We start from the raw sequence: 21,052 nt of genomic DNA on the forward strand, positions 1-21,052 counted from the left end.
GGCAGAGGCTCCCAGCCACTCCTTACTTGGGTCCCCAGGGCTCGGATACTTTCATTTTCAATTAGGTCATGCTTGCACGAGCCAGGAAAGGGCTGTGTTTGTGGGCCTCTACTAACACCGTGATAGTGCCCCTTCCCGGGTGCTGCCTTCGTTCTGGGACACACAAATTGAGTATTGGAACATCTTATATCTACGACAGGTAAATCCTATGGCTAGAAAGAAAGATCAAAATGTTGGACAGAGGCGGACCGTCTCATCCTGATGGTCACGGTTTTCTAAGGAACCACACGGTGACTTCTGTGTGATAAAGGGGCTTATCTCTAAAAGTGCCACTTGATTAGCTTTCAGAGTGGCTGCCCAGAGGACACCATCGCTGTCACTTGAAAGGAATTAAAATTCCGATTTTTGTCAGCTCTAGAAGCCACTCTGCGATTTACCGTGGCCTAGAGAAAGTTGGTGTTCTCAGTAGATAGATATTTGCGACAAACCCACAGGAGGTGTGGGCTTCGTGTCCGACTGGAAGGATTTAAAATGGGACAGAGGCACCCCTGGTGCCCACACTTTCCACAGGGACCAACCCTGCTCACCCCTGGCTAAGCAGGTGGAGGTGGAGCCGGAACCCATCAGAGGCCCTGAGATAGTCACCATGGGGGAAAACGACCCTCCGGCGGCCGAGGCCCCTTTCTCCTTCCGGTCACTCTTTGGCTTGGATGATTTGAAAATAAGTCCTGTGGCACCAGGTAGGTGGGTCTTTGGGATGCGGGGATGCTTTTTCCAGAAGGGATGAATGTGGTCAAGTGTCTGGGGCTGGGGTTGGGGGAGAATCTCCTTGTACAGTCTCTCACTCTCCTACTCTGTCTCGTTCTCTCTCCCATCTCCCTCTGTCTTTCTCTCTTCCCTTCCACATCCTTCTCTATGGTACTGGGGATCGATCTGGGCCTTATACTAGATAGGCACTCTAGGACCTTGTTATGACTCCCACCTGTCCTGGGTATCTTTCTATCACTGGCTGGACACCTTTCTTTCCTGATCTTGCAGAACCACAGAGTTAGAGGGTACTAAGGAGGAACCCCTTTGACTCAGGCACTTGCTAAGTCTCTGCAGGCAGTTTGTGTGTGTGTGTGCACGCGGCGTGTGTGAGTTTGTGTTTAAACTCTCTTCTGGGGGGGCGGTCTTCAGAGACGCAAACTCCACAGTGGCTCTGGTTTACTCAGAAGAAGGTCAAATCCTGGCTAGGAAAACTCTGACCCTCCAGGAAGTCCTTAGAGACAGCAGCCACTGCCCATCTAGAAAATTCAGGCAAGCCGTACATCACCGAATGTTAAGTGCCGGGTTAGAACGAGTGGTTCAGCCACCCAAAGAAGGAAAGCTGGCTTTATGAGTCACGTACCTATGCGGGAAGCATTCCCCACTTGATGTCTGCTGCTATGCGGTCTTTGTGCTGAGAGCTGTCTGTGGCTTGCTGGCCCTGAGAGCAGGGTTCAGGAGCAATGGGAATAATGAGCCCTGGGGCTGGGTGAGGCGGTGGGCAGAAGGGAGGGGACTTAGAGAGGTCAGGCTGTAGCTCTGAACAACGCGTATCCGGGATCCCCAAGGATTCTTTTTAAGCCATCTGGGCTGCTGAGAGTAGGAAAGACAAGGTAGAAAGAACAGGTTTATGAATTGAAAAGACCCTCTGGGTCTATCGTGTGTGTGTGTGTGTGTGTGTGTGTGTGTGTGTGTGTGTGTGCACGCGCATGCACGCGCGTGTGCTAAGGAAATGCTAAGGCTTTACTGACACCCTTTCATTGGCTCTTCAGACGGCTTTCCTGTTTGCCACGTTCACAAATGTTCTCCTCCACAGGGTGTGTGGAGACAGGCATCTGTGTACACCCATGCCAACGTTTAGGTTACATTTCTGGAAGTAACATTACTGGATCAAGAATTGCATCTGCTTTTAAGCTGTGTAGATACATCTTCGATCTCACGCAAATGGGAAGCAAAACATGACCGGCTCCCCACCCGGTGCTGTGTGAGAAACCAGCCATCCCTTCCACCGTGAGCACCGGTGGTGTGGTCATAGGAAAGTCATGGTGGTGTTAGGATGAATTTAAGTCCATTTTTTTTGTTTTTTGTTTGTTTGTTTTTTCATTTTCGGGGAGGTTTTCCTGTTTGCCAGGCCTTCATGGGGCCTCTCTAGAGAGATACAATTTACACAACATACCAAATGTCTTAGCTTGGTTTCTATTGCTGTGGTCAACACCATGGCCAGAAGTAACCTGGAGAGGAAAGGGTTAGATCAGCTTTATAGCTTACAGTCTGTTGTCAGGGTGGGGGGGGGGGGGGAGGTGGGGGGGGTGGAGGGGTGGGGGTTGTGTCAGGGCAGGAACTCAAGCAGAGGCCATGGAGAAGTGCAGCTTACTGGCTTGTTTGGCCCACATTCTTATGCCATTCAGGACTGACTGCCCCGGAGTGACACCACCCACAATGAGCTGGGCCTCTCCCATGTCCATCAAGGACAGGGATTTGTCACTCCCTGAACAGCAGGTGACCTCATCACCCTTGTCACTCCAGTCCCCTCCCCAGAGGGTACTGTACTAGTAAGTAGTCCCCACCAGAGCTGAAGATTCCAGTGTCTGGGAACCCCAGTCCTTGAGAGTGACAAGTAGAACCATGACCGCTCAGATTCGGAAGCAGACATGATATTTACTAAACTGGACATTCAGCTACTGGACAGCCTTATACTGGGGGTGGGGAGGGACAAGTCACCTATATGGTGGCTTCTGCTCACATGTGGCGAATGGCCTGGAACAAAGGCTGAGGATTGCTTTGTAGAGAAGAGCCAGCCTGGGATGGATTGAGAGAGCCCAGTGACCTCCTTGCTTCAAGCACACCAGATAAAACCTCCATGTCCCATTTCCCTTGGGACTTGGGACTTCCTTTAACTGTTCTCCCAGGGCTTCTGGGACAACATGCCACAGCTGGGTGACTCAGTCAATGGTCTTCTTAACTTCCTTTTTGGGAGCTAGAAGTCTGAGAGCCCTGATGTCAGTAAGGCCCCGTTGCCATGGATGCACACAGGAAGCTCCTTTGCAGATACGGGCCTTTGGGATTCCTTGAATTGTGGACGTAGCACTCTGCCTTCTGCCTTCATCTTCCTATGGATGTCTGTTCTCCTAGTCTCTTATCTTTCTTCTATGCATGTCTGTGTTAAAACTTGCCCCTCCCGAAGGACACCAATCATACAAGATTAGCCACTGCCCTACGAGTCTCAACCTCTTTTCTCTATGGCCTCCAAGTAAGATCCCACTCTTGGCTGCTGAGGGTTTGGGTGTCAAGGGCTCCTGGTGAGGATACTTTTCAGCTCACAGCCGTGTTTCCTAAGTTAGGACACAGAACTGGGTGAGGGAGACTGACCTAGACAACATGGACATTCATCTAATGAAGTCAGTTGCCTTTGGGCCAGTGCTTTCTCTGTACAGAAGGGATGCAGCACTCATGGCTAAACTTTAAGTTTCACGTCACTCAGAACTGGTGCTCCCCGGCTCCCCACACCCCCATCCCTTCCGTTCTCAGATGGAGATGCAGTGGCCGCACAGATCTTGTCCCTTCTGCCCTTGAAGTTTTTTCCGATCATCGTCATTGGGATCATTGCCTTGATACTGGCGCTGGCCATCGGCCTGGGCAGTGAGTACCATCTATTATTTAGTAGGCGTTCGATTACCTGTTCTGGCATTTAAACTTGCATGAGACCCCCCGCCCCCAAACCCTTGTCCGCACTTGCTGCTGCCTGGCCTTAATTACTGGTGGCCAGTGACCTTTGGGTTTGATGGCTATGGGTTTGATCATCCTGCATGCATGTCAAACCAGTGTGGGAATAAGCAGGGGCCACTGGCTGTGCTCCAGGCTCTGCCACCAGGGTACCTGGGCGGTTAGAATTACTCAAAGGTAGCTGGTGAAACAGGACTCTGGAATGGGAAGGAGGAGGCTGGGGTGGAGCAGACAAAGCCTTCCATTCAAGTCCTACCACAGGCATTGGCTACTTTTATAGGGAGGTATGTGGGGCTTTTGAGAAAGTGGGTCATGGGGAGGAAGGGGCTCTCTTAGAGCCCATATTTTCTCATTATCTCCTTCAAATAACTGCAGCATTTTGCCTCCTGCCCAGCTGTGTATTCCACAGTTCATTGGCTCCAAGCCCAGAGTGAAAGGAAGCAGGGTGGTTGAGCAGTCTCAGTTGGGGCTCTTGCTGGGTCAGCTTAGTGTGTGGTCCCCAGCCATAGTTTCATCCCGAGAGTCTGAATGCACCCAGTCTTGTGATTCCTGGAGCTAGTGATACTGTGGTTGTGGCAGCCCCACTCCTTGGAGTTCAGGACAGACACTAGGGCTGAAGGAAACAGGCTGCTGTAGGGGTGTAGTTTCAATGTAGATTTCATTATTGGTGGGCAAGTTCAAGGCCATAGGGCAGGTATACTACTGTCAGCACTGTGCACTGAAGGGGCCACTTGCTGGCATTCTCCCATCCCCTCCCTTTCCCCAGTCCACTTCGACTGCTCTGGGAAGTACAGGTGTCACTCATCTTTCAAGTGTATTGAACTGACAGCTCGTTGCGATGGGGTCTCCAACTGCAAGGACGGGGAGGATGAGTACCGTTGTGGTGAGTGGTGCCGGTTCAAAGGGAAGGAAGTCACAGAGAGCGAACACCAGGCAGCACGTGCCCTTCCTGTCCAATGGACCCCAGGCATAGCCAGCATCATGCCCTGTCCTTAGCTGGGATGTGCCCAGCTGGGTTCTTGGATAATTGTTATGCATGTTTACATCCAGTTGAGGGACGAGCCAGGCTCTGAGTTGGGAGTGGGAGGGGCATCTTGTGGGGGAGGAGCTGCGGGTGGGTACAGGTCAGGTTAGAAGAGAGGGCGGTTGGAGCAAGCGTGGCTGTCCAGCTTCTGCCTGGCCTCAGTCTGTTCTGGTAATCATTGCCCTCCTCCCACCCCACCATGCCCGGCCAGTGCGTGTGAGCGGCCAAAGAGCAGCGCTCCAAGTGTTCACGGCCGCTGCATGGAGGACCATGTGCTCAGACGACTGGAAAAGCCACTATGCCAAGATTGCCTGTGCTCAGCTGGGGTTTCCCAGGTGAGTTGAGGCCAAATGGCAAGGATGACAGAGCGAAAGCAGCCTGCTACAGCACAGTCTAGAGCTCTCTAGATGCTTTGATGAGTCACACTCTGTTCTTATAGCAACCTTGTGGCGCGGAGAGTCGTGCCTCACAGGGAGCGGGACAAGGCCCAACCAACCAGCGAGGTGACTCCACGGCACATAGAACATCATCTTTGAAGGGAGTTCTCAGCGCTAGGCCAGGACCTTAGATGCAAAAGCCATTTTGACATTTGAAGCTAGGGCTGAGATTTAGTTGGTGGTGCTCTAATCTGGCATGGGCAAAGCAGTGGGTTCTGTTCCAGCGCTGCAACAACCAGGGACAGTGACAAGTGTAATTCCCATACAGGGGAGGCAGAGGAGGGAACAAAGGGAGTTCTAGCTTGAGCTAAAAATAGTGCCTGTCCCAAAAAAAAGACAGATGACAGACGGAGACAGACAGACAGAAAGGAAAACAGTAACAGAAAGTAAGTAAACAGTTCATGCGCCCAGAGCTTCTGAGTGGAAAAATAAATACTCTGGTTCGATGCTTTGCAGCTCAAAAAGCAGATGCTGGGAGATTTGCACAGGGTTGTGCTGGTCACATCCGTGTGTGCACACACATCCTCAGGAGCCCCAGAGGATGCAATTATTCAAAACACCCTTAGCCTCGGGAGACCATCGAAGACAGCATCTTTCCACCTTCAGGGTTGGGGAGTCAGCTGTTGACTTTCTACACTGTAGCAGCACACTTTTGCCCAACCGAGGGCCCCCTTCTCCATCGCGACTGACTCCTGACTCCTGCCTTCCTTTTCCTAGAGGCCATCGATACTGTAGGTCACAGTTTACCACAGGCAGCTTCCCAAGTTCCTACACTTGTCTTAGGAACTGAGCAAGATCGACGGTCACAAACTCAGAAGTATACTCTAGTTTCTTTTGTAACCCAGGAAGCAGGGCCCTCAAAACAACATGGCTACGCACACCTTCTGTCCAGGATCTAAGGCCAGTAGGCTCCTAGATGCCCCGCAGCTGAGATGCCCCAGGCCTGGCTCCTCTGTACGCCATGCCTGCTTGGGTTCTGAAATCAGCTGCAACTGAAACCCAGTGACAGCTGCAAAGGTTTCTAAGAGACAATGTTGAGAATTATGTAGCTTTATTCCTTTAAGGAAGACAATCAATACAAACCCATGCACGTATGAATACATGCACGCACGCACGCACGCACACACGTACGTATGCATGCGCAAGCCAGTTAACTCAAATCTCAGTGTAGACTCAGGCCAGTCTTGGGAGGCTTGCTGCATTTCCTCCCTTAGAATGGATAATAAGCATCCACCTTAAAAGGCGGTGGGAGCTCCGTGGTCATAGGGTGTAGGAGTTGACCATGGCTGTGGTGGCGGTTGCTGCAGCTCGGAGGTGACCTGTGGGCTCCGTTTGTGACACTGAGACTCCCTCTGCCCCAGATCATTGCTCTGCCCACCTCCCCATGACCCAGCATCCCAGCAAAAGCAGGCTCCCTCACACCAAGGCAGCCTACTGTAGCCTCCCCTGGGGAGGAAATGCCTGGCTAATATCTGGATGCCATTTTCCTCAAACCCGTGCTGGGCTGAGCACTGCACCACACTTACATAAGTCCCAGCAGCATTAACAGCATTTAGGTGCTACCCTGGGTGACAAACTGCTGGCTTAGTGAGAAGGTGGCCACCAGCATACACTCTGCTCCCCACCTTCCTTGGGGACTCCTTAAATTCTTTATTCCCCCTTACCCCCCCTCTCTATGGCTGGGTTTGTGCTCAGCCATCCCACCCCATTCTATCTTCTTTAAATCTCTCTTCTGCACCATGGCTATACATCCCTGTTTCCTGGCCTTGAGTTCATTTGCTCGGTTCCAGGGTCCTTAAGCCACTGCCTTCTCCAACAGTGCTAGGCAAAGTGGAAATGGCTCTCACATGTCCTCTTACCCTCAGGAGCTAGCAGTGGGGTGGGCAGAGACCACCTAACTGTGGCAGGAAGTAGTCTTTCTTTGTGGCTGGACCTGGGTGGGTGTGCAGGCCAGGCTGTGGACTGTGGGTCAGCAAGCGGGCCCCCAGGCCACAGCTAAGCTGGAATGCCTAGTTAAGGTGTGTGTATTTTATCAGGAAAATGAAGCCTTTGGTGACTTGGGAGACGCCATATGAGGTCCCCAAAGCTTGTAACCTGGGGAGTGGGGGTGGGTGGCTGGTATCTCAGTCACCATGACTGCTGGGTTTCCAATGTGCCTGCAGCTATGTGAGCTCTGACCACCTCAGAGTAGATGCACTGGAGGAGCAGTTACAGGGAGACTTTGTGTCCATCAATCACCTCTTGCCAGATGACAAGGTGACTGCATTACATCACTCTGTGTACATGAGGTAAGCGGTTAGACAGATGGTACTTCAGTCTACACCGGGGCCAGGCCACAGGCTGGGTTTGGGAAGCTGAGGTGTACTCGGTGAGGGGAAAGAACGTCACCTCCACAAGCAAGGGTGGAACTCACTATTGTAGTCAGAGTCTGCATAAGCTGGCATGCAGGGATGAATGCCAGCCCTGGAAAGTGTGGTTCAGTGGAGGCAGGGAAGAAAGCACAGTAAAGGAGCAGCAGTGACAGGCAGGTACGCCATCAGGCCATTGCTGTGCCTGCCTCACAGCAGGGAGTCATGTGTGTGTATGTGTGTGTGGTGGTTGTGTGTGTGTATGTGTATGTATATGTGTATGTATGGTGGGGTGTGTGGTGGTTGTGTGTATGTGTGTGTATGTATGGTGGGGTGTGTGTATGTGTGTATATGTATGTGTGTGATGTGGTATTGTACATGTGTATGTATGTATATATGCATATGTGTATGTATGTATATGTGTATATGTATGAGTACATATATGTATATGTGTATGTATATGTGTGTGTATGTATGTGTATGCATGTGTGTGTGGTGTGTGTGGTATATATATATATATATGTATATTATGTGTGTATATATGTGTGTGTAAGTGTGTGTGTATGTATGTGTGTGTGTCAATATATGTATGTATGTGTGTGCATGTACATGTATGTGTATTGTGTGTATGTATATGTATGTGTGTATGTATGTTTGTGTGTGTGTGTTTGTATATATATGTGTATATATGCATGTATATGTGTATGCCTGTGTGTGTGAGTGTGTATGACATAAGCAAAGAAGCAGGGAAGGGAAGATAACATCCTTTGCACATTCACCAGTTGCTCCCCAACCCCCAAAACTCTGGAAGAAAAACCCCAGGTTCCCTTAGCAACAATCAGTTCCCCCGCCTTGGAGAGAGCTCCCCCCTGGGGCTCAGGCTAAAGTAGGGAGCAAATGCCACAGGTACTCGGAAGCCAGGCTTTCCTCAGACACCCGGGCCCCAGGTTGACTGTGTGACCTCTGCTCTGAAAACAGCAGCTTGCTGGCCTGTCCATGAACTCTTCCTTTCCACTGCAGGGAAGGCTGCGCCTCAGGCCATGTGGTCACCTTGAAGTGCTCAGGTAGGCATTTGAATACATGGGGAGCTACATGGAAGACTGCACTGGTAAAGTCATAGCCCCCTATTGGGGACAGCTCAAGTCCCCTTCTCCTGGATGCTAGTCTGGGGCTAGGCACCAGGAGGTCAGTGCCAGCAGGGACACTGTTGATGGGCAGGGCGACCATGTATGCTTTCTGCTCCCTACCCTACACCAGAGTCTTCTGTCCACCTGATCCTCTCATTACCCTAGCTCCTGCTTTGTCAGTATTGTGAGATCTGGATAGGAGACGGGGATTTAGCTGGGTAAGAGGTTTGGAGCGCTGATCACATTTCCTCCAGAAAAGGTCACAGAGTTTACCCATAACCCCTTGTTCTTCCGTAGCCTGTGGCATGAGAACCGGCTACAGTCCCCGCATTGTGGGTGGGAACATGTCCTCGCTCACTCAGTGGCCCTGGCAGGTCAGCCTCCAGTTCCAGGGATACCACCTATGCGGGGGCTCCGTCATCACCCCTCTGTGGATCGTCACTGCGGCGCACTGTGTTTACGAGTGAGTGCCTGGGCCTGCTGCTGTGGCTTCTGCTCTTCCCAGAGCCTTGTCTAGTCCTGGGTCCGACAGAGATGGGGTGATCTGGTGGTGAGGGCAAGTCAGTCAGCGAGCTGTGTGCAGGTGTGCAGCCCACCTGCCTTCCAGTGGACCTGTCTCTGTGTCTGAGTGTGACGTGAGCTGAGCTGGCACAGGAAAGATAGGAAAAGGAGGAGGTAGCTCATGGCGGAATGAGACCCATTGAAATAAGGGCCCTTGGCTTCCTGTAGCTCACTCCTCTCATCCATGATATGGCACAGTAGGGTACCGTGGGTGGAAGTGTAGGGCACCCAGAGAACACTCAGCCCCTATGAAGCTGTCTGTCATGAGTTTAGAAGTCACAAAAAACATCTAAGACCAGTAGCGGATTCTCTTTTTATCTCCCGGTTTGATAGCTGTCCAATGGAGAAAGGCCTCTGCAGAGAGCAAAGCTAAGCCCTGCTCTCAAACGCGTATCTCTTGGGTGTTGCGAAGAGAATGGCCTGTCTGGGATGTACATGAGTGTAATCTGTGTTCCTGCAGGACTTGGGAGTGTGGTCTATGTAGGGCATAGATGTGTAGGGCATTGGGCTATCTCCCACCTGATGACATCTCTCACCGTTTCCCTGGGCTCTTGGGACCCACCAGAGCTCAACAGGGATGGGTCCCTCCTGAGACTCACCTCTCAGTCTGTTCATTTCAGCCTGTACCACCCTAAGTCCTGGACTGTCCAGGTGGGTCTTGTGTCCCTGGTGGACAGTCCTGTGCCCTCCCATCTGGTGGAGAAAATCATCTACCACAGCAAGTACAAGCCAAAGCGGCTGGGCAATGACATCGCCCTCATGAAGCTGTCCGAGCCACTCACCTTTGACGGTACGTTTAGGCCTCTGCACCCGGCATTTGCTTTTAGCTTGTTTCAAGAGCTTGCCTAATGAGGCAGTGTTATAATGGCTGCTTTATTATCCTTGCTTGGGAATTTCAAAATCAGATTCAGCTTGGTGTCGATGTAGGCGCATTGCACTTGCTCGTTAAAGGTTGTGTGGGCGCATGCGCGTGTGTGCACATGCATGCACATATGTGTGCATGCACATGAAGGCCAGAGGTCTATCTTGAATGCCACTCTTTAGGGACAGTCCACCTTGATTTTTGTGGGGCATGGTCTCTCACTGATCTAGAGTTCTCTAATAGGCCTACTGGCCACAAAGCCCCAGGTTGCCCTTCTGTCTCTACAGGCTCAATGCCACTACAGCCGGCTTTTTACATGGGTGACACAGATCAAACTGAGGAGTTCAACCTTGGTGCAGCGAGCACTTTGCCAGCCGAGCCATCTTCCCTGCCCTAATTAGGTGTTTTCGGAACGAGCACGTTAGGAGACGGAGCCCTCGCTCAAGATTTCAGCCTGTTACCTTCTTTAGATTTGGCTGTCGATCTTGGCTGCACCCCCTAGTGCCAACTCAATCTCACAGGCTTCCAGTTCTGCTCTAGTCTCTCCTTCCGGTGCCAGCTGCAGATGGAAGAGCTTCTCTAAGGCCAGGCCACCTGATGCCTCTAGGTGGTGGAAGAGAGTCACCTGTCCTCAGGGACCCAGAGCAGATAGCACTTTGCTGTCCTGTTGTTTGCTGCTTGGAGCCTCTTGAAGGGCATCCCCAGTGGAAAGAGCAGAGTCCCAGGCTGGGGCAGCTTGAGGGTTTGCACACAGCCTCCCTCTTCCTCACCATCTGGAAGGTTCTAGGCATCCTCAGCTCCCTGGGCCGTTCTTAGAACTGACCCCTCTCTCTCCTCTTTGCTCTTATTCTTACCAAGCTCTGTCCTCTGGCTGATACTAGAAACACGCCCCCCTCCAGCCCCCCAGTCAGCCCTGCTAGAACTCTCAAAACTCACAAAGCACAAAGCAGGAGGAATGTTGGCTTAAGTAAAAGTCCTGACCATCCCAAGGATGAGCGCTCTGGAGGGCAGGCTGGGCTGTTTCCAAGGTAGATTCCCATTCTCGGAAGCAAACCTGTGTGATTTCAAAGCTGCTTGGTGGGGGTTGATCCTAGAAAAGGAGCTGTCTGCAGTGTACTTGGCTGAAGAGTTAAATAGTTAAATGTGTCTCTACCCTCCTCCACTTTTCCATGATTGGTGTATCTCAAGTGCTGCTCACAGGGAAGCTCTGGGCATATGCAGTCTCTTGGCTTTGCTAGGGTATCAGTGGCATAGCCGAGATACAGACCAGCTGTCACCACGAAAACTTAACGTCTAGCCCAGGAGTGACTAATGGTGGCCCAAGGGCCAGCCACATGTGACCCAATGCACATCTGAGCAAGTACAAATCTTGTCACAAATCTATCAGCATCTTTTGTGTATGTCTCCTTCGGATCCAGCAACCGTGATGAGGTCCACATAGCCCATAAGCCTGAACTGTCTACTGTCCAACTGTCCAGCCTTTTACAGTCAGGTTTAACTGCTGGGTTCTGGACTCCTGCCACATCCTAGGGCAACATTTGGGAGATGAGTGGGTGTGGCTTCTGCCCTGAGCTAGCTCAGTGACCAAGGCCTAACCTCTCCCTAGGGGATGGGTTCAGAGACCTGAACACAAGGTCAGTTGGTTTCTGGGACAGTGGCTTTAGGGACTTCACCTCATTGTGTTCCTTCTCACAGAGACCATTCAGCCTATCTGTCTGCCCAACTCTGAAGAGCACTTTCCTGATGGGAAACTGTGCTGGACCTCAGGATGGGGAGCCACAGAGGATGGAGGTCAGTGGTCTGAAGCCAGAGGCCGGGATGGCTCCTCAGGATGCTTGGAGGTCCCAGCTCAGGGTTAGGGTGGGCTGACTGTTCACAACAGCAGCCTGCCACCATGGTGTCACTCCTCATTGGATAGTTGTGAAGTTTGGAGGCTTCCTGGAGAAATGAACTATGGAGGTAGTGTGGGTTCTTCTCCATGGCGAGGCCTCCACCCACCCCTCCTTCCTGCCCCTTCTCATTCTACTGAAGCAAGTGTCTGAAACACACTTTGATGAGTCCTTTGGCTTGTACCAACAGGCAGGTACAAGATGAAAAGCTCTTGCCTGAGAGAGCTGGCACACTGTCATTTTCTCCTACGGACTTACAATAGAAGACATTACCCAGGAACCTCCACTGCTTTGGTAGTGATAACACTTTCAGTGACAGTCACGTGCTTGACAGAGACATCTGTGTCCCTTGTATCAAGAAACAGTGCTGACACGGTCTCTCCAGCAATGGCATTCCTTTGTGCATTTTCTAGGCATAGGCCAGCCTCCTGTCACTAGCAAACTACGGTGGTCTGGATGGCTCAAGAAGCTCAAAAGGGCAGACTTGAGTCCTCTCATATTTCTGAAGTCTGAGATCAAGATGTCCCTGGGCCTCAGGTGGGGTCTGTCCCAGCATCTCTCCACTGTCTGCTGGTTCTAGCTATCCTCAGTGTTCCTAGGCTGGCTGATGTGTCAACCCAGTCCCAATGTCTAGGTGGTTGTTTCTTACTTGATTTTGTTTTGTTTTGATTTTTTTTTCCCTAATGTGAGTTCTAGGTATCCAACCTGCCACATTCCAGGTTGATTCATCTCCTCAGTCCCTTGACCTCTGACCCCATGACATCAGTTGTCAGATTTAGAGCCTGCCCTAAATACAAGATGACCCAGCCTCCAGATCATACCTGATCAGACTTAAACAGATTCTGCTTCAAACAAGGTCACTTGCCTTGGTTACAGGCAGACAAATACGAAAGTGGTTATAATTCAACCCATGAAGGAAGCCCAGTGGTTTCCTTTGGAGATATATTCATGCGAGGTCTCATTACAGTCCAGGCTAACCTGGAACTCACTCTGTAGCTCAGGCTGGCCACAAACTTCACAGCAAGCTTCCTGCCTCAATCTCTCAAACTCCAGGATTCAATGCCCACTTTGTTTATTACCTTCTGGTTATAGGTCAGAAGTCACCAGCCAGCCTCAGGGGTCACTGGTGCTGTAGGCTAGCCCCTCAGTTGGCTCCAGAGATGATGACAGCTGTTGTTCCATTACCTTCACTCCTACACTCCTGGGCTCATGGCCTTGTCCTCGTCTTCAAGGCCAACAGGCTGATCTGACTCTAAGTTTCTCTGACATCCTTGATACGTCTTTGTAATTTTAATGAGTTTACCAGCATCATCTGGGCTATCTCACAACCATACACTTGAATACCTTCAAGGTTCCCTAGTTAATGGCACGGCCACAGGTTCAGGGCCCACACCTGTATTTGGAGGGACACATTATTGTTGACTGAAGTCAGCTCTGTCCAGATGTGGGTGGCCTTCAGGGCCTCAGTTTCCCTTTTGTAATGTGGACTGACTGTCGTGGGTTGAGGGATTGGTTGATGGCACACTCAGCAGGGACATGCTGGGTGCTACCCCGCTCTGTGACAGTCTCAGCTACAGTAGACCTGGTCTTTGCTGTGACTGCTTCATGTCAGGTGGCATGTCCCATGTCCCCTGATTCTTCCTGTCTCTGTTCTCTAAGCCGGATTCCCTCTCACTACAAATTTCTCACATTACTTTGAGGCAGGTGACGCCTCCCCTGTCCTGAACCATGCGGCTGTCCCTTTAATTTCAAACAAGATCTGCAACCACAGAGATGTGTATGGCGGTATCATCTCTCCCTCCATGCTCTGTGCAGGCTACCTGAAGGGCGGTGTGGACAGCTGCCAGGTAAAGGACTTCCAGTAACCCTTGGGGCCACGGCAGCAGGCAAGGGTCCAGTTTAGTGACCCAGCCCATGGGACAGGCCCCTGCTAGCTTCCCCGTGGGGAGCAAAAAGCAAATTTACATGGCACAAGGAAGAGATTTGCTTAAGATATCCCCTGGCTTTCTTGGTGGCCCAGCCTGTGTTTACCCAGGTTCCCAGTCTTTCAGGGCACATGGGGTGTGGCCTCTCCTCATCCTCTCCAGCCTGATTCTGAGTGTGAAAGCAGGGGGGTGGGGGGGAATGTGAACTGATGGAGCTGGGCTTCCAAAAGTCACAGTGAGTGAAACTCGGTACTACCCGTGGACACAGTGAGTTAGGTCTGGCTTAGGAAGACACCCTCTCTTCCAGCTCCATGGGCTACCCAGGTCATCCATGACCTTTACAGTTTAACATTTGGGATCTGGAGGGAGACACAGCCGGAGGGAAACTCTTTCACACAGTCAAGGAGCTGCCTCTTGAGAGCAGCTGAGTCCATTCTAGAAGTATACGGAGACGTGCACACGGTTCACGCGTAATGTGACATGGAAAGTCTGGGCCGCCAGGACAGTCTAGTTGCTTCAGCCTCTTGACCTCTGCTTCCTTCGGCTCCGCAGGGAGACAGCGGAGGACCCCTGGTGTGCCAGGAGAGGAGACTGTGGAAGTTAGTGGGCGCCACGAGCTTTGGCATTGGCTGCGCTGAGGTGAACAAGCCCGGAGTCTACACACGCATCACCTCCTTCCTGGACTGGATTCATGAACAGTTGGAGGTGGGTGGAGTGGCCCAGTTGGAGGTGGGTGTGACTCTCCAGCTCACGTGTTCTCTGCACCCAGTGTGACCACAGCTCTGCCACAGGGAGCCAAGAGGAGACAGAAAGGATGCTGACTGGAGAGAATATTGACTCTGCAGTGATTAGGAGGTTCTGGGTATCAGCCCTAGAACACAGCTAATCCCACGGGTGTGATCCGGGCATACAGGGGAGGGACTGGAGGAATGGCCCTGCTTGACTCAACAGGGACAAAGGTGACCTGTGGATGACTGGGAAGTTGATCCCTTGCTGAGAGCCAGCTCTGCTTTGCTTCAGGGACGGGGAATCAGGACAGGCCTACAGAGGCTTCTGGTCAGAGAGAGGAAGACAGGGGAACCCTGAACCACCAGAGAACTGAGAGGCACTGGACATCAGGCAAAGAGATGTTCTGATAGACACAGGCCTCACTGTGTTGAGAGTCAGATGTTCACAACCCCCATCTCTCCTGAGAGGGGAAGGGATGTAGGGACGAAAGGTCCAGCCACACACCAGGCACTAGGCAAACATTTACTAACTTTATCTCAGACAGGTTTTACATCCATCCCCTAGTTCAGTTTCAAAGATATTTTCTCCTGACATAATAGGAGTGAAATTTATGTAACATGGGCAAACGTTTAAAAGACAACAATCCCATTTCATTTGACACACGTGTGCAGCCACGCCCTCTGCTCAGTTCTAAAAATCTCCCTAAATTCCAAAGGGAAACACGTGTCCCTTCGTGCCCTCCAGTCTTCAGTGATTGGCTGTGGAGGTCCAAAACCTTTATAAGTTGTGTGTGTGTTCATGTGTGTGTGTTTGTGTGTATGTGGTGTGTGTGTGTGTGTGCATGTGTATATGTGCATGTGTGTGTGTGCCTGTATATGTGTATATGTGGGAACAGTGTGTCTGTGAGAATGTGGTGTGTGTGTGTGTGTGCATGTGTGTGTATGTTTGTGTCTGTTGTGTATGTGGGTGAATGTGGTGTATGTGGTGTGTGCATGTGTGTGTATGTCTGTCTGGGTGTATGTAGTGTGTGTGTGTACATGTGTGTATATGTGTGTGTGCACATGTGTGTATATGTGTGTGTGCATGTGTGTATGTGTGTGCATGTGTGTGCATGTGAGTACTGTGTGTATGTGTGCATGTGTGTATATGTGTGTATGTGTGTGTATGTGTGTGTGCATGTGAGTACTGTACTTTCAAAGTTTAGAAGAACTGGAGTTACAGTATTGTAAACTGCCCACTGTAGGAGCTGGGAATCAAACCCAGGTCCACTGCAGTATACAGTGGTGTGTGCTCGTAAGCACTGGGCCACCTCGAGGACCTTTCTAAAGGGTTCTTGTCATTTGAAGCAATTGACTAAATAAGAAAAGAAACCTTCAAGAGTGCCCTTAGCATCCCTCAGGCAGGGGTTAGTTTCTGCTTCTTTTTCAAATGTTAGTTTTATTTTATGTGTATGGGTGTTTCGTCTGCATGTGTGTCTGTGCTCCATGTGTGTGTCTGATGTCTGGGGAGGTCAGAAGAGGACTCCAGATCTCTTGAGACTGGAGTCACAGACAGTTGTGAGCTGCCAATCAAACCCAGGTCCTCTATAAGAGCAGCCAGTGCTCTTAACCTCCAAGCTAATTCTCCATCCTACAGAGGTGGTGGCTGTATGCATGGGATACATACATATCAGTGTGTTAAATGCCACGGGATTGTTGTCTTTTAAAAAGCTATTCCATATTACATCAATTACTGTTACTAAATATAGTAATTATCCTATTTTTTCATTATTGGTTCAACTCAAGGTTTTTTCTTTTTTTCTTTCTTTCTTTCTTTCTTTTTTTTTTCTTAATTTTTAGTACTGAGGACCGAATGCAAGGTCTTGTGTGTACTAGGTGGGACTCCACCACTGAGCTACACCCGGAGCTCTCTGCTTCTTCATCTAAATGAGGAAAGACACTGAACATGGCTCCTGTGTCGGGGTAGGGTAGGGAATGAGGGGGTGGCAGGTGAGGCCAGGGCATATTCAGATCTCAGCAACACTCGGCATAGCTGTGACTTTCCACAACCTTGCTTCCATCTTGGATGCATGATAGAGCCCATAGGGCTGGCCCAGTGTAGGCCTGGCTGCCAGTCAAAGGCCAGTAGGAAGCCACCAGCTGGAGCAGTCTGTTGGTACCATTGTGCATTTAGTACCACAGGTTCTTCAGTACACTTGCATTCCCCTTGTGAAAATGGGCATTTGAGTAGGTGATGCCCTCATGCAGAGGCCACTGAAGGCACTGTGCAAGGAAACTAGGATGCAGACCGGCCATCTGTACCTGGGAGATGTGGCAAGGGATAGAGGAACCTCAGGAAGCAAGCATGCCTTCCTGTGGTTATCTCTTGGGACACAGGTGCCACGTGACTGTTTGGGAACTCTAAACCACCACAAAGCCAAGAAACTGTTCCTTGGATGCTTCGCATTGTCCAAGAGTATGGGGCAGTCAGGGACTCGGGCTGGGCAGCTGTGACAGGAACAGGGACCTGGCCAGTGTGCTCTCTACCTTGTGCTCCATGATGGGTCCTACCACACTTCTCAGTGATAGATGGAATCTCAAGCTAGTAAGGACTTGTGTGAGTACAGCCATACCCAGATCTGAACCTCCTCAGCATGATTCCACCCAGAGGGGTAAACAGGTGAAAAACTTAGGGTGGACAAATAGTTCCTTGGCCATTTGTTAAAACCGAAGCGTCCCAGGGCCCTCTTCCAGTTGGTCTCAATTGGGGATCTGGTGTAAGGACCAGGCAATCTTAATGCTTTGAACATCATTTTGGAAAGGCTGGTGTATCAAGTCTCACTGGCAAACAGGAAAAGATCCGGCTGGTTTCTGAAGTATCTCGCTTGTTGTCTCAGGGGCTTCACTATGGTGGCTGACTGGGCTTTTGAACAGTCTCTCAGGGCATCTTAGTCATCAGCTGCCTCTGACCACCAAGGACCTGCAGGAGATGTCACCTGCCCCAGACATACCTGCTTCTAAATCGCTTTCCAGGTAGCTCAAGGAAGGTCTGGAAGCCCCTTCCGTTCTGTAGGAAGAGTCCCAGGTTTGACTTGTCCCATGGGAGGCCTTTCCCAAGAGTCCTCTCACCTTGCAGTATTGTCTCATATCAGGCCCCCAGGGGTCCCTCCACCATCATTCTCATCCCACTGACCATGTTTCCCTATTCCGTTAGGGCTTAAAACAAAAATTATTCTGTCACAACTTAGTCCTCAGGAGCACATGGCTGAGACCTAGCACCTTCATGTAGCAGTCTGTGGAACAATCTCGGGCAGAGATGAAAAGTGCAGAGTGTTTTCTGAGTGGGAGCCCTCCAGAGCTGGCAGAATCTTCCCTCAGAAACCCAGTCCTCCTTAATAACCATTGGTAACACCTGGTGGAAAATCTGTTGCCATGTCCAAGACATGGTTTGCAAGGGTGGGGGGAAACATTGATCCCTGTTTTCACTTCTAGAGAGATCTGAAGACTTGAAGAGGGAACAAGCCAGGCCCTGAGCTCCTGAGAGGTGGACACAGCCTGAGCCTTCCCTGGACTCCTGTGTGACCATGTTGGATACAAGTACCAGCTTTTATCACTCTGCCCATTGCACTGAAATGGAGCCAACGGGAAGAGCATCCTCCCGACGCTGACAACCGGAGTTGCCTGCTGCTAAAGCCCCTGGCCTCTAGGCTTTGGGGCTGAAGTGACCTTAGAAGCTCTTTCTGTGCTTCATGAACTGACTCATGCACACAGGCAACAACTTTCTTTGCCACCCCTGTACATTCTTTCCTCAGAGTTGCTGCCAACACAGGCAAGCTCTCATGCAAACCCATCAACACCAGTTGGTGCAGGAACTGCTGGTGTGGATTGTTGAAGATGCAGTCAGTCACCTAGTTGTTCTAGCCCCAAGCTCCAGATCTCAACCCAACCATCTACTTCCAAGAGCTGGTTTTCGGGAGTGAGGAACTTAGTCTGTGACTGATTCAGCCTGAGGTTTTGCTCCACTGTTTTCTCACAGGATTTGGTGCTTGACGAATTCCTCGCTTCTGGAAGGTGTCCCTTCACTTAGCTTGGCTTGTCCTTGGGCTTGAGTGACTTCCCGGTGATGGATCATGGAAACTCAAATCATGGACTCACATCCAAAGCCCATCCTACGCATGTCAGGAGTTTGCATTTTCCTGTTAGAACAGGTTTCTCAGCATATCAGAAGTATCCCATATTGCATTGTGGGACACAGAAGCAGAGTCAGGGACACAGGTCTGGGCAGAGACAAGACTGGATACTAAAAGCAAGTTGAATAGAGACGCATCCTAAGTGATTGAGTCTGCCCCACTCCCCCCTCCACACACTGCTAATGGACCACAGCGGGTGGTGTCCAGGCCCCTCTTACATGGCTCACAGTCCTATCGTTCCCATATTACCCAATAACAGAGGAGGGTTGCGTGAGACATAGTCATTGGTCATTCAAGCTTGTCACAGATGAAGTCTTCAGGGTAGGAATCATTTACTTTGTGGTTGCAACAGAAAGTTTGTGTGTGTGTGTTGTGTGCATGTGCACACGCATGTGTATGTGGTGCGTGTGTGTAATGTGTGTGGGGGGGGACATATTACCAAGACAAACTGCCACATAGCCATTGTATTTTGTCTCAACCCTGTCCAGATCAGAGCCACTACATAGATTTCTGTGAACAGACTACCTGTCCCAAGACCCACAGTGGGTGCCTGAAACTGTGGGTAACTCCGAGCCCTATACAGATGGTTCTTTTCCATATGCACCCCTCCCTATGGATGTGATTTATGTGTTAGTCACAGGAAGAGATGACAATCCCAACTGACAATAAAGCACAGTAGTTATAAAAACATATGGCCGCTCACACTTACATCATCAAAAGCAGTGAGGACAGGAACTCAAGCGAGGCAGGATCCTGGAGGCAGGAGCTGGTGCAGAGGCCGTGGAGGGGTGCTGCTGACTGGCTTGTCTTTCATGGCTTGCTCAGCGTGCCTTCTTACAGAACGCAAGACCACCAGCCCAGAAGCGGCACCACCCACAAGGGGCTGGGCCCTCCTCCATCAATCACGAATTAAGAAAATGCCCCACAGCTGGATCTCATGGAGGCTGTTTCTCAACCGAATTTCCCTTCTTTCTGATGACTCTAGCTTGTGTCAGGTTGACATAAAACCAGCCAGGCACAATAGAGAGCAGATGTCGCAAGCTTGAAGAAGTCAAGCCATGTCATTTGCAGCCTCTGCCACTTCAGGCAGAGAACAATCGAGTGGGACCCACTGTGGCCTCCTAGTCCCTCCCACCTTCCCCTGCAGCCAGAAGTAATCAAGGGCTCCCCATGCCCTGACCCAAGGCAATCTTAAAACTACAACTTAACCCCCCCCCCCCCATCTAGAGCCTCCTCACTCCATTCCTAATACTCAGATTAGATCACTTGTGTGGTGTGAACCACCCTTGTTCACAACCTCTAAGAGCCAGAAACTCCCTTCAAATCCCGAAACTTAAAGGTTCTCTCCCTTCAGAACCCTGCCTGTTGCCACAACTATCTTTATAAGGCTCCTACCTACAAGTCCTCTCTGTCTTTCTTTCTTTGTGTCTGTAACCATTACAAAGTAAAATAAGGGTCATTTGTACATAAGCATTGCTCTACCAAGATTCCACCCAATAAATGAAGTAGCTATCAGCTGGGCCTTCTTTTATCAATCACGAATTAAGAAAATGCCCCACAGCTGGATCTCATGGAGGCTGTTTCTCAACCTAATTTCCCTTCTCTCTGATGACTCTAGCTTGTGTCAGTTTGACATAAAACCAGCCGGGCACAATAGAGAGCAGGCTGCATGAGACCTGATTACGTACCTCTGTCACTGCACTTGGCTGTGACAGCTTGGCCGCTCCTTGGGAGCCATTTTCGGCAGAGCCTTCTTTTGCCTCTCCCCAGGCCTTCTTTCTCAAGGCCTGATTCCCCTCCCCATTCCTGCTTCCCTTCCCTAAGCCTCCCACATGCCTCAGCCCACCCTGCCACAAGGCCTGCTTTACCTACTTCTCTCTCTGCAAGCCTTAGGTCCCTCCCCTTTGGCCTGGCAATCAAAATTCTAAGGAAGAGACCTGCCTAAAGGATCAATGTGCTAACTGCTAAGTTGTATTTCTCTAGGTTTATCTAGGACATCTATGTGGTCTTCATACAACATAAAGCATGTACTGCCTTTTCATAGTCTTTACCAAAAAAGCGTAAGCATTTCTGTGAGGTTTGGCTTGCAACAAAGGACCACGTCCCCCAAAAGGGAGCATAGAAGTTCCTTTGAGGAGCTTGGACTCCACCGTAGGACTCAGGCCAGAGGGAAAGGGTACCAGAAGTCAAGACAGCATCCAGGATGCAGCCTTTCTGCTCCTTTCCTCCCTG

General features: G+C 50.6%; 1 protein-coding gene across 1 annotated transcript; it reads left to right on the forward strand.

The window, feature by feature from the left end:
- Positions 1–622: 622 nt before the first annotated feature.
- On the forward strand, positions 623–19,778 carry Tmprss3 (transmembrane serine protease 3). The gene is made up of 12 exons (XM_034524710.2): positions 623–740; positions 3,556–3,666; positions 4,517–4,633; positions 4,986–5,109; positions 7,374–7,499; positions 8,580–8,623; positions 8,984–9,149; positions 9,868–10,037; positions 11,805–11,900; positions 13,703–13,845; positions 14,476–14,628; positions 18,123–19,778. Exons 1-12 carry the CDS (start codon positions 647–649, stop codon positions 18,138–18,140), a joined length of 1,362 nt encoding a protein of 453 aa, XP_034380601.2. The 5' UTR covers positions 623–646; the 3' UTR covers positions 18,141–19,778.
- Positions 19,779–21,052: the final 1,274 nt, after the last annotated feature.

This window comes from Arvicanthis niloticus, chromosome 20 (genome assembly GCF_011762505.2).
Source record: "Arvicanthis niloticus isolate mArvNil1 chromosome 20, mArvNil1.pat.X, whole genome shotgun sequence".
NCBI classification, from domain to species: domain Eukaryota; kingdom Metazoa; phylum Chordata; class Mammalia; order Rodentia; family Muridae; genus Arvicanthis; species Arvicanthis niloticus.

Excerpts from the sequence above, each read along its gene's own strand:
- Tmprss3 (XM_034524710.2), top strand. The coding sequence starts at position 647 with ATGGGGGAAAACGACCCTCCGGCGGCCGAGGCCCCTTTCTCCTTCCGG. Across the intron at positions 9,150-9,867 it reads GCGGCGCACTGTGTTTACGA|CCTGTACCACCCTAAGTCCT; the intron begins GTGAGTGCCTGG and ends TGTTCATTTCAG. Across the intron at positions 11,901-13,702 it reads GGGAGCCACAGAGGATGGAG|GTGACGCCTCCCCTGTCCTG; the intron begins GTCAGTGGTCTG and ends ACTTTGAGGCAG.